At 44.1% G+C, this 17,664-nt stretch overlaps 1 protein-coding gene across 3 annotated transcripts in view; it reads left to right on the forward strand.

Annotated features, from left to right (window-relative positions):
• LOC129700811 (lysine-specific demethylase 4A-like) overlaps positions 1-17,664 on the forward strand; it is a 77,388-nt gene that overhangs the window by 272 nt on the left and 59,452 nt on the right. For 2 of the 3 annotated variants that reach the window (XM_055641532.1, XM_055641531.1), the window contains exons 2-6: positions 1,460-1,616; positions 10,142-10,317; positions 11,572-11,686; positions 13,432-13,625; positions 13,954-14,003. In XM_055641532.1, coding sequence (XP_055497507.1) covers positions 1,479-1,616; positions 10,142-10,317; positions 11,572-11,686; positions 13,432-13,625; positions 13,954-14,003 — 673 coding nt within the window. In that variant the 5' untranslated portion in view covers positions 1,460-1,478. Of the gene's footprint in view, positions 1-92; positions 236-1,459; positions 1,617-10,141; positions 10,318-11,571; positions 11,687-13,431; positions 13,626-13,953; positions 14,004-17,664 lie in introns of those variants that run through there. The other variant, XM_055641530.1, reaches the window with a different exon arrangement.

Raw genomic sequence — 17,664 nt, forward strand, 5'->3', positions numbered from 1 at the left:
GACGTCAGCGCGTTGCGACGCGAGTGTCGGCGGCTGGTCCAATGGGCGCGGGAGAAGGGGCGGGATCAGTGGAGTGGGCGGGGTCAGGGGGGGAGGGGAGGTTGACGCGAGCTGCCATCGGCGGCGGAGGAGGCGGAAAACAATCGCTGAAAGGGCCGCTCGCTGTCCGCCGGAGAAAGGCCGAGGCCTTGGATGTGACTGAGACGGCGACCCACTGCTCGAGTGACCGTGCGAGGTGACAGCGTCCAACAATAGGAGAGTCGCGGGACGGGGCCATTTTTCCTTCCTTCCTCCCTCCCACCCTCCCTGAGAGGGCCCCCCCCCCCGCCGCCACAATGAGGTTTAAAGAGCCCCCCCCGGGGCTGGAGGGCGGCTCCGGCCCGGCTGTCACTACATAGGGGGGGCGGTCGCGACCGTTGCCGCTCTCCCCCCCCCCCCCCACCCAACATCCAGGGGGGCCCTCCCCCCGCCCAACATCCAGCCCCCCCGGCACCCACCCCCGCCTCCCCCCCCCCCCCAACACCCATCCCCGCCCAACACATCCAGCCCCCCAACACCCATCCCTCTCCCCCCCGCCCAACATCCACCCCCCCCGGCACCCACCCACCGCCTCCCCCCCCCCCCAACACCCATCCCCGCCCAACACATCCAGCCCCCCAACACCCATCCCCTCCCCCCCGAACACCAACCTACAGATCGAGGGAGGAGTGAGGGCGGGTGATACTGATGCCGAGACCGAAAGTGAAAATGAAATCGTGCGACCGCCGGCCGCGGACAAAGGGAGAGGCCGGGAGAGGGAGAGGGGTGATGGGGGGAAGGTGAGGGACAAGAGGGTAGAGTGAGAAGGGGGTGGGGTGTGCCCGATTATTCTCTACCCAGATACAATTCACGTTTAGTCTTTGTTGACAAGGGCTGCGTCCGGTCCCCCGGATCCACGGGGGAGCCGGAACTTGCCTGTCTGTCCCGACGTTGCTGCAAGGAGCTTTTATTATTGTTATTGTTCGTGTCTGTGCACGACTCAATTCCCAGTTTTGACAGTGTCGCTCACGTCCGCCCAATTGGCGGCGTAATAAATACATTTCTCTGAGGTGTTTTTAATTTTACTACGTTATTGTGTTTGGCTGCCATCATTTGCTGCCGCATTTAGTATCAATGGCCCAGCCTTGAAATCTAATTCTAATCTTATTTCTAACTTTTCAATCGTGTTGAAAATGTTGAACATCGTACGTTGTTCCACTGTCCATTTAAATATCTGAGTTGAAGTAAAAATTCTATATCAACATTTTAGTTGGAGTACCTTGGTGCCATTCTCCAAACTGATGACACTAAAGTAGGACTATTGAAATGATAACCATCTTCAAGCTTTTTCAGCATTATCATTTATTGGTCATTTAAATAATTGAATCGCATGGAGTCATGACTTGCATAATATCAACTAGTGTAAATCTTTTCATCATAGGTGATTGACGTTGGCAGACATGGCATCTGAATCGGGAATGCCTAATCCCAGCTGTCGGATAATGACGTTTTATCCCACGGTGGAAGAATTCAAAAACTTCAGCCGTTACGTCGCATATATAGAATCACAAGGTGCCCATCGTGCTGGACTCGCAAAGGTAACCTGCTTGTAGTTGTATTCCTTATTGTAAGAAATAATATTCAACGTTCCCTTGATTGGATTAGATCAAATTGGGGCAATCTTATGAAAAGTGAGTACAGATTAACTCACTGCCTTGTATCAGAAGTTTATTTTCATGCAATTTGGTATTCTAATGAACTTTATAATCTAATGAAACATGTTCCTGGTATTGGGGGAGACCAGAACCAGAGGCCACAGTTTAAGAATAAGGGGTAAGCCATTTAGAACGGAGATGAGGAAACACTTTTTCACACAGAGAGTTGTGAGTCTGTGGAATTCTCTGCCTCAGACGGCGGTGGAGGCCGGTTCTCTGGATGCTTTCAAGAGAGAGCTAGATAGGGCTCTTAAAGATAGCAGAGTCGGGGGATATGGGCAGAAAGTAGGAACGGGGTACTGATTGCGGATAATCAGCCATGATCACATTGAATGGCGGTGCTGGTTCGAATGGCCGACTCCTGCACATATTGTCTATTGCCTATTAATCTAATTTGCCAATAACCAACAAAAAAGCAAACATGCAAATGCAATATTCTAAGCAATCATTGTGCCATTGAGACATAAACCATTATCATATCTTCTTGTAAAAGAAAGAGTCACCAATAGAAACATAGAAACATAGAAAATGGGTACAGGAGGAGACCATTTGGCCCTTTGAGCCTGCACTGCCATTCATTGTGATCATGGCTGATCATCCACAATCAATAACCAGTACCTGCCTTCTTCCCATATCCCATGATTCCGCTAGCCCCTAGAGCTCTATCTAACTCTCTTTTAAATTCATCCAGTGAATTGGCCTCTCCTGCCTGTTGTGGCAGAGAATTCCACAAATTCACAACTCTCTGGGTGGAAAACGTTTTTTCCCCCATCTCAGTTTTAAATGTCTTCCCCTTTATTCTTAGACTGTGGCCCCCTGGTTCTGGACTTCCCCCATCATTGGGAACATTTTTCCTGCATCTAGCTTGTCCAGTCCTTTTATAATTTTAAACGTTTTTAAAGGATCCCCTCTCATCCTTCTAAATCCCAGTGAATACAAGCCCACTCTTTCCAATCTTTCCTCGTATGACAGTCCCGCCATTCCGGGGATTAACCTCGTGAACCTACACTGCACTGCCTCAATAGCAAGGATGTCCCTCCTCAAATTAGGAGACCAATACTGCACACAATACTCCAGATATGGTCTCACCAGGGCCCTGGACAACTGCAGAAGGACCTCTTTACTCCTATACTCAACTCCTCTTGTTATGAAGGCCATAATGGGACGACAGATGGCGCAATGGGCTAAGTGTTCGGCTGGCAACCGGAAGGTAGCCGCTTCGAATCCCGCTTGGAGTGCATACTGTCGTTGTGTCCTTGGGAAAGACACTTCACCCACCTCTGCCTGCGTGTGAATGTGTGTGAGTGACTGGTGGTGGTCAGAGGGGCCGTAGGCGCAGATTAGCAGCCACGCTTCCGTCAGTCTGCCCCAGGGCAGCTGTGGCTACAGAAGTAGCTCACCACCACCGAGTGTGACTGAGGAGTGAATGAATAATGCGATGTAAAGCGCCTTGAGTATCTAGAAAGGCGCTATATAAATCCCATCCATTATTATTATTATTATAATATGCCAATCACTGTGAAGTACAAGTACTGAAGCCTGCCTCTGTTCAGAACTGCCAGGTAGGATAGTGAATTGCAAAAAGCATATCCAAATCTTCATTGTCTTTTGATTTGAATACTTGCAATGTTTTTAGTAATTTTTTTTAACTTTTCCATTTTCTTGGCCTCCCCACAATGTACAAAAGATGTAATAGCACTTGGTGCGGAAGAGATTTGAGATTTTCAGATTTGGAGAAGAGCAGTAATGAAGAGGGGTTGTTTCTTATGGACTAAAGAAGACCAATGAGAAGTAAATCGATGGTGGGAAAGGGTCAATGGGTATTTTTTCTCTGAATAGAGAGATCAATAACATAGGTGTAAGGTTAAAAAAGGGAAGTTTTTAGAAACATAGAAAATAGGTGCAGGAGTAGGCCATTGGGCCCTTCAAATCGCACCGCCATTCAATATGATAATGGCTGATCATCCAACTCAGTATCCTGTACCTGCCTTCTCTCCATACCCCCTGATCCCTTTAGCCACATCTAACTCCCTCTTAAATATAGGCAATGAACTGGCCTCAACCACCTTCTGTGGCAGAGAATTCCAGAGATTCACCACTCTCTGTGTGAAAAATGTTTTCCTCATTCGGTCCTAAAAGATTTCCCCCTTATCCTTAAACTGTGACCCCTTGTTCTGAACTTCCCCAACATCGGGAACAATCTTCCTGCATCTAGTCTGTCCAACCCCTTAAGAATTTTGTAAGTTTCTATAAGATCCCCCCCTCAATCTTCTAAATTCTAGCGAGTACAAACCGAGTCTGTCCAGTCTTCATATGAAAGTCCTGACATCCCAGGAATCAGTCTGGTGAACCTTCTCTGTATGGCAAGAATGTCCTTCCTCAGATTAGGAGACCAAAACTGTACGCAATACTCCAGGTGTGGTCTCACCGAGACCCTGTACAACTGCAATAGAACCTCCCTGCTCCCTGCTCCTATACTCGACTTTAGAAATACTTATAGTGCTTTGAAAATGGTCATATAGATTTGTGATTGATAATCTGCAGGATTTTTTTATGAAGAGGTAGAGGTAGTCTCAGAGGTGGAATTAGTCGAGTCAAGTCACATACACATACGAGATGTGCAGTGAAATGAAAGTAGCAATGCTCGCGGACTTTTGTGCAAAAGACAAACAACAAAACAACCAAACAAATTATAAACACAATCATGACACACATATTCTTTTACATAATAAATAATGGAAGGAAAAACGTTCTGTAGAGTTAGTCCCTGGTGAGATAGGCGTTTACAGTCCGAATTGCCTCTGGGAAGAAACTCCTTCTCAACCTCTCCGTTCTCACCGCATGGCAACGGAGGCGTTTGCCTGACCGTAGCAGCTGGAACAGTCCGTTGCAGGGGTGGAAGGGGTCTCCCATGATTTTGTTTGCTCTGGAGTTGCACCTCCTGTTGTATAGTTCCTGCAGGGGGGTGAGTGAAGTTCCCATAGTGCGTTCGGCTGAACGCACTACTCTCTGCAGAGCCTTCTTGTCCTTGGCAGAGCAATTCCCAAACCAGATGGTAATGTTCCCGGACAAGATGCTTTCCACCGCCGCTGCGTAGAAGCACTGGAGGATCCTCGGAGACACTATGAATTTCCTCAATTGCCTGAGGTGGTAAAGGCGCTGCCTTGCCTTACTCATGAGTGCTGAGGCGTGTGATGCCCATGTCATATCCTCAGAGATGTGGACTCCCAGATATTTAAAACAGTTCACCCTATCCACAGGATCCCCATTTATCCTCAATGGAGTGTACGTCCTCGGATGATGTGCCCTCCTAAAGTCCATGATCAGCTCCTTCGTTTTTTTGATGTTCAAGAGGAGGCTGTTATCCTGGCACCAGAGTGCTAGATCAGCCACCTCCTCCTGGTAGGCCTTCTCATCGTTGTCTGAGATCAGGCCCACCACCACAGTGTCATCAGCAAACTTAATTATTGAATTGGAGCTGAACTTAGCCACACAGTCATATGTGTACAGGGAGTACAATAGGGGGCTGAGGACGCAACCCTGGGGCGATCCTGTGCTCAGTGTGAGGGATTCCGATGTATTCCCTCCCATCTTGACTACCCGGGGCCTGGCGGTGAGAAAGTCCAGGACCCAGGCACACAGGGAGGTGTTGAGCCCCAATTCCATTAGCTTCCTGGCCAGTCTGGTGGGGACTATCGTGTTGAAGGCTGAACTGTAGTCTATGAACAGCATCCTCACGTAGCCCCCCTTCTGGCTGTCCAGATGGGAGAGAGCGGTGTGCAAGACCTGGGAGACCGCATCGTCCGTGGACCTGTTCGGACGGTATGCGAACTGCAACGGGTCCATGTTCCGAGGGAGGAAGGCGCAGATGTGTTTCTTCACCAGCCTCTCAAAGCATTTCATGACTACCGAGGTAAGGGCCACCGGACGGTAGTCATTCAGACAGGCTGGGGAGGCATTTTTTGGTACCGGTACAATGATGGATTTTTTGAAGCAGGCAGGGACCACGGACTTGTCCAGGGAGAGGTTGAGTAATGTAGTGAGCACTGGAGCTAGCTGCGTAGCACAGGACTTGAGTACTCGCCCCGAGATGCCATCGGGGCCTGCAGCTTTTTTCGTGTTCACCCGTGTCAGTGCCCTCCTCACGTCGTGCTCGGACAGCGAGAATGTGTGCACATTCCTCCCTTCAGCTTCTGTAGCCAGCCCACTGGCGGTATTGTCGATAGTCGGCAGACCTGGAGTGGTGTTGCCCCTCTCGAAACGAGCGTAAAAGGAGTTTAGGTCGTCAGCTAGGGAGGTGCCGGCACATGCGGATGAGGGAGGGGTGCTTCGGTAGTTGGTTACAATCCGTAGCCCCTGCCACAGGCTTCTGGTGTCCTGCTGCTCCATCTGTAACTCCATCTTGTCCCTGTACCTTCTCTTTGCGTCCTTCACCGCCCTTCGCAGTCGGTAGGACTCTGCCTTGTAGACGTCCATGTTTCCTGATGCCAGGCCCGAGTTGTAGGCAGCGGTGCGGGCATTCAGGGCCACACGAACAGACCTGTCTACCCAGGGTTTTTGGTTCGGAAAGGTGCTTACCCTTACCGTGGGGACGATGTTGTCGGTTACTGTTGCGATGAAGTCCGTGACTGCTTCCGCGAACTCACTGACGTCACTGGAACTTGCTTCGAACATATTCCAGTCGACATCACTCAGTGCATCTTGCAGCATGGCCTCTGACTGGTCGGACCACCGCTTTACGTCCCTCGTCTCTACCGCTTCCCGAACTATCCTCTGTTTATACTCCGGCAACAGGAAAATAGCAGCGTGGTCAGATTTTCCTAGGGGAGGGAGTGAAACGGCCTTGTAGCCTTTCCTGAACGGTGTGTAGCAGTGGTCCAAAGTTCTCTCCCCCCTGGTGGCACACGTGATGTGTTGGTAGAAGTTCGGCATGACCTTCTTGAGATTTGATTTATTAAAATCTCCAGCCACCACCATAGCCGCATCCGGGTACTTGTTTTGATGTCGACATAGCACATCGTGTAGGGCCGATAGTGCCATGTCGGTGTCCGCCTGCGGTGGAATGTAGACGGCTGTGACGATCACTGAGCCGAACTCCCGGGGAAGGTAGAATGGGCGGCATGAGATCGTCAGGTGCTCCAGGTCCGGCGAGCAGGAACGGGAAAGCATCTTGATATTTCCAGGGTTGCTCCAGTTGTTATTGGTAATGAAGCAGACTCCTCCACCCTTGGATTTCCCAGATTCTTCTGTTCTGTCAGCACGGTGGACAGTGAAGGACTCGGTTGGGCAGATTACCTGATCTGGAATCAGTGAGGTCAGCCATGTTTCAGTCAGGCAGAGGATGTTGCAGTCCTTTATGTCCCGCTGGAATCTGATCCTCGCCCTGAGGTCAATTAACCATGTAACCATATAACAATTACAGCACGGAAACAGGCCATCTCGGCCCTACAAGTCCATGCCGAACAAATTTTTTTCCCCTTAGTCCCACCTGCCTGCACTCGTACCATAACCCTCCATTCCCTTCTCATCCATATGCCTATCCAATTTATTTTTAAATGATACCAATGAACCTGCCTCCACCACTTCCACTGGAAGCTCATTCCACACCGCCACCACTCTCTGCGTAAAGAAGTTCCCCCTCATATTACCCCTAAACTTCTGTCCCTTAATTCTGAAGTCATGTCCTCATTAATGCAAGATACAATGCAATAACTGTTTATAAGTAAAACTATACAAAATTAATTATGTCCATGGTATCCATTTGCTGTTGGCATTTCTCACTCAGAATGCAGTTATACAACAACCATTACAGTAGGTCATTAAAAAGGGAAATTCATATTTCCTGCCTTGAAGCAAATATTTTGTCATGGGCTTTTGGTTCTGGCTGTGGATGTTTAATGCAATTTTTTTTCCATTCAGCAGGTGCTCGCCTGCTGATTGTTGAAAGATAAGAAATTAATTGGAGCAATAACAAATATTGTGGCTCAAAGTGATCAGAGATTGGGTATTTTGTTACAAATATTTGGCTTGACTTCCATTAGCCATTTCATCATCAGAAAGGTAAATTAAATGCTGTCTTCTGCATGACTGCATCTACATGACACTCAAAGCATCCCAGGATAAACCATCTTGCTTGATTTAAGTTGGTCCACCACCCTAAAGATTTAATCCCTCCACCTGAAAATGCGTCATATCTGATCTGCATGATGTGATTGGCAGCCTGAAGCCGCGGTCTGCACAGCCCCAGCTGGCGCGGCGTCTACAGCCCGGGATCCCTCAGGGGGGACCCGGGGTAAGAAGAAGCTTCCACCGCCGGCCCGCGGCCGTCTTCTACCGCGGGCACGGTATGGACTTAACATCACCCCTGGAGGGGAGCTTCGACCGCCGGCCCTGCAGTCTGCGGTGCTTCTGGCTGCGGCGTGGAGGGAACTTTAAATCTTTGGCCGCCGGCCTGCGGCCTACACCAACTTAAAGCCGCGGTCTCCGGTGGGGAAGAGCCGACTCTGGACTTACCTGGACTCGTATCTTGTCCTTACTATCTGGACGCCCGCAGCATCGGCTGCGGAGGGTTGAGGTCCCGACCACGGGGGAAAATGGAGGACTGGCCAAATTGTGTGCCTTCCACCACAGTGATGAATGCTGTGGTGGATGTTTATGTTAAATTTTTATTGTGTTTTTGTGGGTGCTCTTTATCATTGTATCGCTGCTGACATATCCATTTCACTTGCACTTTTTGTGCAATGTGACAAATAAACCGTATTGTATTGTATTGTTTCTCAGACTGCACCTCCAAAGATAAGATTAGCATCACCTCACTTTTAGAATACAGTGGATGTGTTCATTCTAAAATTCCCTTCCTGGTTGCAACTCAGTCTGACTTGGGAATCCTGAAACTTCCAAAGTGTACCTTGATCACATAGTCTCTAAGGAATCATGAAAAAGGTCTCCCACATCTTCTTAAGGAATTATGAAAGAGAAGTCCGTGCTTGCCTTGTGACATATCCTGTAAATTAATAACTAATGTGATTGATAATTTACATAATCTGTTCTTGGATCTTGTATAAGTGTCTTTTGGATGTACCTAAAAGTAGTTAATTAGCTTTTAATGAAGGGAACATTGTATTTGAGCCGTGAATTTGCACAAGGCACTGGATCCAAGGATTGGTTGATTCTCATCTTAAACGGTTGCTGATGATTCTTCACCTCCTCCACTTCCTGCTTAATGCAGCTTAGAGATGCTGAATTACCTGAAATATCACTATGATAACATTGGCAAATGCATTGGAGGCCTCTGGTTGCATAGAATTTATTACCCTAGTTTCTTGACTTTGAAAAGGCAACTTTTTATAACAGCAAACTACATCTGTTTTTGGAGAGGTCATTGTTTCCTTAGTGGCTGTTGTTCAAACTTGCCAGATGAGAAATATGAAGAGTTCATAAGTCCATAAGTTCTAGCGGCATAATTAAGTCATTTGGCCCATCAAATCTATTCCACCATTCAATTGTGGCTGATCTATATTTCCTCTCAACCCATTCTCTTGCCTTTGTCCCATAACCCCTGACATCCTTGCTAATCAAGAATCTGTCAATCTCCGCCTTAAAAATATCCACGGACTTAGCCTCCACGACTGTCGGTGGCAATGAATTCCACAGATTCACCACCCTCTGAAGATTATTGCAGGTAACGTTTTTTTTGTTGTTGACATTTAATAGTTTCCCTTGACTGAATTCTAAGCCTTTGGGGCTCGCGTGACAAGTCTCTGTTAATGAACCTTGTGATGTTCAAATCCCACATGTAACAATGAAACCAGTAAGCTTCAGAGTAAGTTGAAGCAATTTCTAATTTTTTAATTCAAAGGATCCAAATAATTGCATTTAGTCTTTGATGCATTGTCGGAACTGACTATTGTGAGTTCAGTGGGATATACATTGAGAATATTGGGAAAAGGAGCCTGGAATAACTAAAATTTGATTTAAAAAAATGATGTAAGTGTGCTTGTGTTCAGACTGTTGGTTAAAAGTTGCATGTGCTGGTAATGCTTGTTTTCTTTATTGTAAGAAATTTGTCTTTTTCTTTGCTTTATTGAAATTGGTTTTGGATTTTTATATTGACTTCAGGAATACAAATCATAGCTCTCTTGCTGATCATTCAGCAGTTTAGATATGCCTTCATTTATTTGGATGTAAATGTGTATAATAATGACCTTAAACACGCAGGTAAAGTTAGCAACGGCATCATGTACGTTTTCCGTAAAGCTGCAAGAGATCTGCTAATATATTACAATGCCAATGACCCAAGACATAGATAAAGAGATTTTTACATAAAACCATGAAACTTTAAGGGTTCGAATGCAGGTTCAAGCTAAGAGTTATGAATTTACTTAGCTAATTATTTATATTCCCCACAGATTGTCCCTCCAAAAGAATGGAAGCCTTGTAGCAGCTATGACAACATGGATGATCTGGTGATTCCAGCCCCTATTCAACAGGTGGTAACGGGTCAGTCAGGCCTCTTCACACAGTATAATATTCAGAAGAAGCCAATCACTGTGCGTGAATTCCGAAAAATAGCTAATAGCGACAAGTAAGAAGACCTCTGCATCACCCTTCAGTAAAGTGGACTGCTACAAAAGTAGAAATCAAAAAAGTGATTTTAAAGGTTTAGAGTGAGCTTTAATGTTTGCTCCAGCATAAATCATATTTGCATCCTAATACTCAATACAATGTGTATGTTGCTGCTTAGTTGGGAATGTGGTCCTCAACCTCCAGCACTCATGTGTACTAAAATTGCTCTCAAATATCAGCAGTGAACAGGGAGACACTATCTTATTAAGTACAGAGATTTTAAAACATTATAAGCTGTCAACATGGATGGCAATTACTCAGAGCCTGCAGCACAAACCATTTGACCCAGTGATCTGAGCTGGTATTATTCACCAAATAGCCTTCCCCCACTGAACTTAGTCAACAAATCCTCCTGTACTTTCTCACAATACAACTGTATTTCTATTAATATATATTTTTGCTGTGCTTTTCATCAGTCAATTACATATTCTACCATCTTCAGGTTAATATTTTTTTTTACTGAATTCCTTACTGATTTATTAAGAGCATCATATGGTATTAAGCTGCCATACATGAAGCATCATCTCCTTCATCCCCTCTCAGATTAATTCATAATTATTTAAAAGACCACTATTAGTTCAATGTTTTTTTTTCCTGAGCGAAAACCTTTGATCTATTTGAATCAATATATAATAATAGTGAGTATTTGGGTTTTTGAAGAGCTTAGCTTAGAATCCGTATCGTGGGTATAATGTGACAATTAAAATGCATTCATTTTCCTAACAACTAAATGAAAATCTTGCAACTTCCAAGGTGTGGAAGGTGAGGAGATATTAGTCACACCTTATTAAAAAGCTTGAAGAAACATGCATCTGCTGAAAAGCAGTAAATTGCTCCTAGTGTATAGGTGAGAAGTAGAATTTAGGGGTAGTTGATGAGAATGTGGGAAGAATGAAAAATAAATAAGATTAATTGTTACTCGGTAGCTGAAGAGCCTAATTCAGTGCATGACTCCATGATTCTAATCTGCAAATGGGAAATGAGTGAAAAACATGGCAGGCAAATATTTCACAGTTCTGTTTAAATATATGTGCTATGTTGCTAGAATCAAATCTGGTTTTATTGCTTCCAATGCTTTTTTAATATCAAAATGAGAGCAGAGAAAGTTTGTCTGATATGGCCAGCACAAGTCTGCTGTTTAACTGGAGAAATTCAGTTCATTTAAATTTCTGGGTAGAATTGTTCCCTTTAACGCATCTTCATCTTTGTTCAGATTCTGCACCCCTCGGTATACAGACTTTGATGACCTGGAGCGCAAGTATTGGAAAAATCTCACGTTCAACCCACCTATCTATGGTGCAGATGTCAATGGCACATTGTATGATGAGGTGAGGTGTTGATAAATCACAGGCTTTTGATGTTGTGGTTCATGGAATGTTGTTCATGCCCTGTTCTCTGTGTCATTTTAAATTAGATGCTGAACATTACATGTCTGTTATATACTATGAGGTGATGAGATCATTTAGGGTGAGATGAAATATATTCCAGGCTATTAAGAGAAGCAGGGAAGAAAATAACTGAGATTGTGATAATTGATAGTTATTGGGTAATGTTTGATTCTTCAGTGTTTTGGTTATGGAAAGCTGTTGAATTTGAGGTCCTGGAAGGCTCTTTAAGGTATATGCTAACTGTTGCAACCCACTTTTAGAATCCACGTTTAGAAAACTTGCAAATGATACAAGAATGTATTTATAAAAGAACTGAATGCAGGTCGTGGGCCAGATCCAAAAACAAAACCTCATCCTGCATTTGCTTAAAATTAACTAGTATGTTAATGATGGCTTATTATGGTTGATGGCTTGTGCTATTAGAAGCCTTTTCCAATGTTTCTAATGTCTGATATTTAGCCAAGATTGAAATTTAAATTAATACATTTATCAAAATTGCATTCAAACAAAGAATTTAAATGAAAATAAATAATTCAACAAATCACTTGGATTTGTGAAGATTGCATTCCCATTCAAATGCATATGTTTGTGCTAGATGTGTCCAGTATAACTGAAGGGTAGATACAAACCATGTCTGCCCCTTAGCTCAATACATTACAGACTACTTGCCAAATCCAGTGGTGCAAGATGTCTTCAGCTACCTCAATGCTGTAGACTGCTGAAGCAAATTACCAAGCCCATTGCTGGCTAGCCTTCAGAATTTTAATTTGAAGATTGATGCATGTTTAAATTGACAGTGCCAATCTTTCCCTACAATCATTCCCATCTGCTGAATGTTTTTGTTTGTGGCAAGGGATTGAGATTTCAGAAAGTTAAATCAAATGTTATTTTCACATGAAATGGATCGAGTAAAAACAGGAAAAAAATACTCTTAACACCCCCTGCCATGTTGTTGTGTTAGTTAGCCTCAATCTTTATTCACTTAAAGGTGACAAATGTTTGCCAAGCCAGCTATTTATAAGCTTTACACATACAACCTTCAGGCATCTGTGCTCAACTCTTTAATCTATTTTCCCTTGCTGTTTGATATCTGAAGTACTATCTGTGTTGTGTTTCTGAGTTATTTTTAGTATTCTCTCTGGAGTAGGCAATGGTTCATTCTCATTGTGAGACGAGAGACAAAGGAAGTCAACCTCTGCAAGATTATAATTCACTCATTGAGATGATATTGGATAACTCTAACTGGTGTTTTCTGTATTGACCTAAACTTTGGTTCAGCCTAATTAATATGGTTGATTGGCCAGCTGTTGGTCTTCCCTCAACAAATGTGAAAAGTGCTTTGCCTTTTGCGATCGATATGTACTGATAAATGAATTACAGAGGTAACACAGCCACATACTGTAGTGGCACTTTATGAGGATTATAATTAATAACAGTTATTTTGACATAGTTACTATATTTATGGATGTTTTTTCATGATGCATCTGATTTTCTGGTACATGGGGAATAGAATGGGATGTACTCTCATGTAGATCGGTCCAGAGAATTCCGTTTTCTTGCATGATTCAGATGTTAGTGTGCACTTTTTAATCTGTTTAGACTTGAAACAGTTTTAACTGATGTTTAACAAAATCAGTTTGGAGAATACTATATTTTTGGTGTGATTTTTGTTTTTGTTTGTTTAGGGTGTGACTGAATGGAATATTGGGCACTTAAACACCATCCTGGATGTGGTAGAGAAAGAGAGCGGCATCACAATTGAAGGAGTCAATACTCCGTACCTTTACTTTGGAATGTGGAAAACCACCTTTGCTTGGCACACGGAGGACATGGATCTCTACAGCATTAACTACCTGCACTTTGGTGAACCGAAGTCCTGGTAAAGAAGCTCAGATTTAGATTGTGCTCCTGATATTCTCTGTTACATTTTGCAATTCAAATGCTTTACGAGAGTGACACACTAGAGAGTTTAATGCTTTACTTCAGCAATTAGGAATGATGGGATCTATGTTGTGGACAGTTGTGCAGTCTATTAGTTCAGAGATAAGCAGGGTAAAGATAACTTCTGCCTTTGCTTTATTTGTGGCAGATATATGGGGATCTACAAGCTGTTCGAATTGTGCAGTTTTGCTTGTGTACCAGTGAAGCCCACCGATAGAATTTGTAATGTGTAAGGAAAATTAATATATCTCTTTTATTTCTTGTAGGTACACCATTCCTCCAGAGCAGGGAAAGCGACTGGAACGTCTAGCTAAAGGTATAAATCATATTGATTTTACTTTGAATTTCAGCTTTGAATAACTCAGTCTGGGGAGAACTGTTGTAAAAGTGTAAATAGGTTGGCGCAAGATTAGAAATATTATAGGCTTTGTTAAATTTGTAATTGGGGGTAGGATATAGGGCAGTGAATATTGTCGACGTGTATTTTCATAAGGCATTTGATGCTTCGTGGAAGGCTGATCCAGAAGATTAAAATGCATGGGATCCACGGTGACTTAACTTGTTTTTAGAACTGGCTTTTTTACCCATAAAAAACAATATAGTAGTTGAAGGGTGTCATTCTGGCTGGAGGTTAGTGACTTTCTGCAAGGATCTGTGCTCAGACACCTGATATTTGTTTAGAAAGGAACAGCAGATGCTGATTTAAACTGAAGATTGACACAAAAACTGGAGTAACTCGGAGGGTCAGACAACATCTCTGGAGAAAAAGAATAGGTCAAGTTTCAGGTCTGAAGAAGGGTCTTGATCTGAAACGTCACCTGTTCCTTTTCTCCAGAGATGCTGTCTGACCTACTGAGTTACTCCAGCTTTTTGTGTCTGGTATTTGTTATTGTAGACAATGTCGAAAATGTAGACAATGTGATTAGTAACTTGCAGACAACACAAACCTTGGTGGAGTTGCAGACAGTGAAGAAGGTTATCAATGGATACAGCTGTCATAGATCAGTTGTACATATGGGTAAAGGATTGGCAGATGGAGTTTAATCTGGGCACGTTTGAGGAGTCGTACATTTGGAGGTTAATTGTAAGGGAGAAAGTATACAGTTAATGGCAGGACTTCAAAGAGCATTCATGTACATTTGGATTTTGAGGTTCAAGCCCATAGCTATCTGAAAGTGGCAATACAAGGAAGAAGCTTGTCTTCAACTGTCAGGGGATTGAGTATAAGTGAGGAGGTTGCGTTGCAACTTTTTAAAACTATGGTTTTGTTGCATTTGAGTATTGTGCTGTTCTGATTGACCATTACAGGAAGGATGCGGAGGCTTTGGAGTGGGTGCAGAAGAGGTTTACCAGGATGTTGCATGGCCTAAGAGAGTATTTGCTCTCAAGGGAGATTGCTCAAACTTGGGTTGTTTTCTCTGCAGTGTCAGATTCCTGATAGGTGTTGACAATATTATGAGAGGCATAGTGATGTTAGACAGAACCTTTTTCCCCAGGATGGAAATGTCAACTATTCTAGTTGTATAGGTTTGTGATCAAAGAGGGACAGTTTAAATGACATATGTGGGATGGGTTTATGCTGCCAGGAGCATAGTAGTGGCATTTAAGTAGCTTTTAGGTAAGCACATGAATATGGAGGGATATGTATTACTTGAGGCAGAAGGGATTAGATTAACATGTACGGCACAGACATCGTCAACTGTTGGGCTGTTCCTGCACTGTACTGTTCCATGTTCCATTACTTTCAAAGGAACCATCTGCTTCATTGTGGCATTTTATGATAACATTTTAATTCTTAATTGGTTATTTTAATGTCACCCTGAAATGATCATCTACTGCTCTGTTAACTGGTGGTGATTGCAACAACTGACATCTAATAAATCTGGATGAGTCTTAAGAACCCACTGTTTCGATTACAGCACCAGACTGATATTGTCTTTTCCACTTTTTTTTCTTAGAATCCTTTATAACAGCTGAATGCTCATAATTATGTGGAAAGGGTGTGTGAATTTAAAGTTAAATCAAATTTTTACTTCATATAATGGGAATGCATAAAAATAGGAAAACAAAACCTTCCACTCCTTGCCTTGTTTCCATCCTAATACCCCTCAAAATCTCCTATGCCCTTCAAGAAGGCAGCAAATATTCTGTAGCACAGGCAATATAAATATTTTCTCATACAACCCGGCATTTTGGTGCTTTATCTCTGGTGATGAAAGTGATGGTTCCATATAATGGAATGGTTACAGTACGAGTTGGTACTTTTTACTTCTCTGAAGTTGGTGTCATGATTAAAACGCATAGCTTGATTGTCAACTAATTTAGGCTAAAGCAGTTGTGAGTTTCTTGTTCCTTTTTAAAGGAGTACGCTTTCAAAAGGTGCAAGTCATTTTTGCATTTGTGCCGTTCCATTTGGGAGGAAAGGCTTGGCAATTTGCAATGGAATAAGGACTGTTTCTTAAAATATCATATGTGTACATTTCCTGAAGGAGAATTTGGAAAACATGTTTGCTAATTTATATTGAAGTACTATTGAACCAAAATAACTTGCTTATAGATCCAGACTCTCTACTTCAACTCCTAACATCTGAAAAATGTAGCACCATTCAACAATAGCATAGAACCCTGGAATGTTGATATACTGTTGTTTTATAAAGTACGAGACCAAGGGGGACTCGTTGGGTCCCGTCCCCTCAACGTGCGGTTGCGAGGATGGGGGCCTGCGGCGTCACACACACTAACCACCCCCCACACACACACACAGGGGGAGACGCGGGGGGGGGGGGGAGGAGACGGGAGGGGGGAGAGAGAGGAGGAGGAGAGAGGAGAGAGAGAGAGAGAGAGAGAGAGGAGGAGAGAGAGAGAGGAGAGAGAGAGAGAGAGGAGGGAGAGAGAGAGGAGGGGGGAGGAGGGGGGTAGTGGGGCAGAGGGAGGTGGAGGGAGGGAGGGGGGACGGGTGGAGGGAGGGGGGAAGGAGGTGGATGGGGAAGGGGGAGGGATGAGGTTGGGGGGGGGGGAGGGTGGGGAGAGGATGGGGTGGAGGGGAGGAGTGGAGGGGAAGGGAGTTTAGGGAGGGGGGAGAGAGAGGGGGGAGACAGAGCGAAATGCAACCATGTGTCACGCATTCAGAACGTTCTGGAAATGAAGCGTGCGCGTCTCATGCACGAAAGCTGTCGGCAGCTCTATGAAATTCAGGGGAGAAGCCTGCCGCGCCACACACATACCAACTCTCCCCTCCACCCCTACACACACAGCAGGTCCGATCTAAGCTGTCAATGAAGACGGCAAATTTATTTTTTTTAAACTGTCTTTGCAATTAAAAGTTAATGTTAAGAATTAGTGATGTTAAGTGAGAAATAATTAAATTAAATTCAATGAAAAACAATGGAATCAACAACCTGGCAGGCACGTTGATTTAGTGAAGATTAACAGAATATAATTCCCAGCATTGTAGAGCATCAGTTCCATAGACAAAATCCGAAGTCCTCAGTGGGGTAGAAGTGAATCGGACAGTGTTTTGAAACACCATTCAAAACCTCTAACAAGAGGATGAAGCTGTTCATGAGGCTGGTGGTGCATGCTTCGAAGCTTATATGGCTTCTGCCATAAGGGAGAAGATGGAATAACCAGGGTGGGACATCGTTGCACAACAAAGCATTGCCCAAAAGGCAGCCATCACTGCCTTTCCCCTGATCTGAGAATTCCGTATGGTCTATACAATAAATGGAGAAACCCTTGGGGTCAGGTATAAGCCATGTTGTAGTAAACACAGTAGTCCCTGGTTTCCCTTGAAACAGCAGTCTTCCTCTCAGCTCCTCCTAGAGTGATTAGACATTGACTAAATATGCTGTGGTGGGAGGGTGCAGGATCCCCATTGCTTCAGCTGACCAGGAGGTCCCAACCCCCCATTGTCTGCCATGCTTCCGTGTTTGTATTTGTAACTGGGTCGGTAATGTTATGTCTAATAAACATTGGTG

The sequence above is a fragment of the Leucoraja erinacea genome, chromosome 10 (genome assembly GCF_028641065.1).
Source record: "Leucoraja erinacea ecotype New England chromosome 10, Leri_hhj_1, whole genome shotgun sequence".
NCBI lineage: Eukaryota > Metazoa > Chordata > Chondrichthyes > Rajiformes > Rajidae > Leucoraja > Leucoraja erinaceus.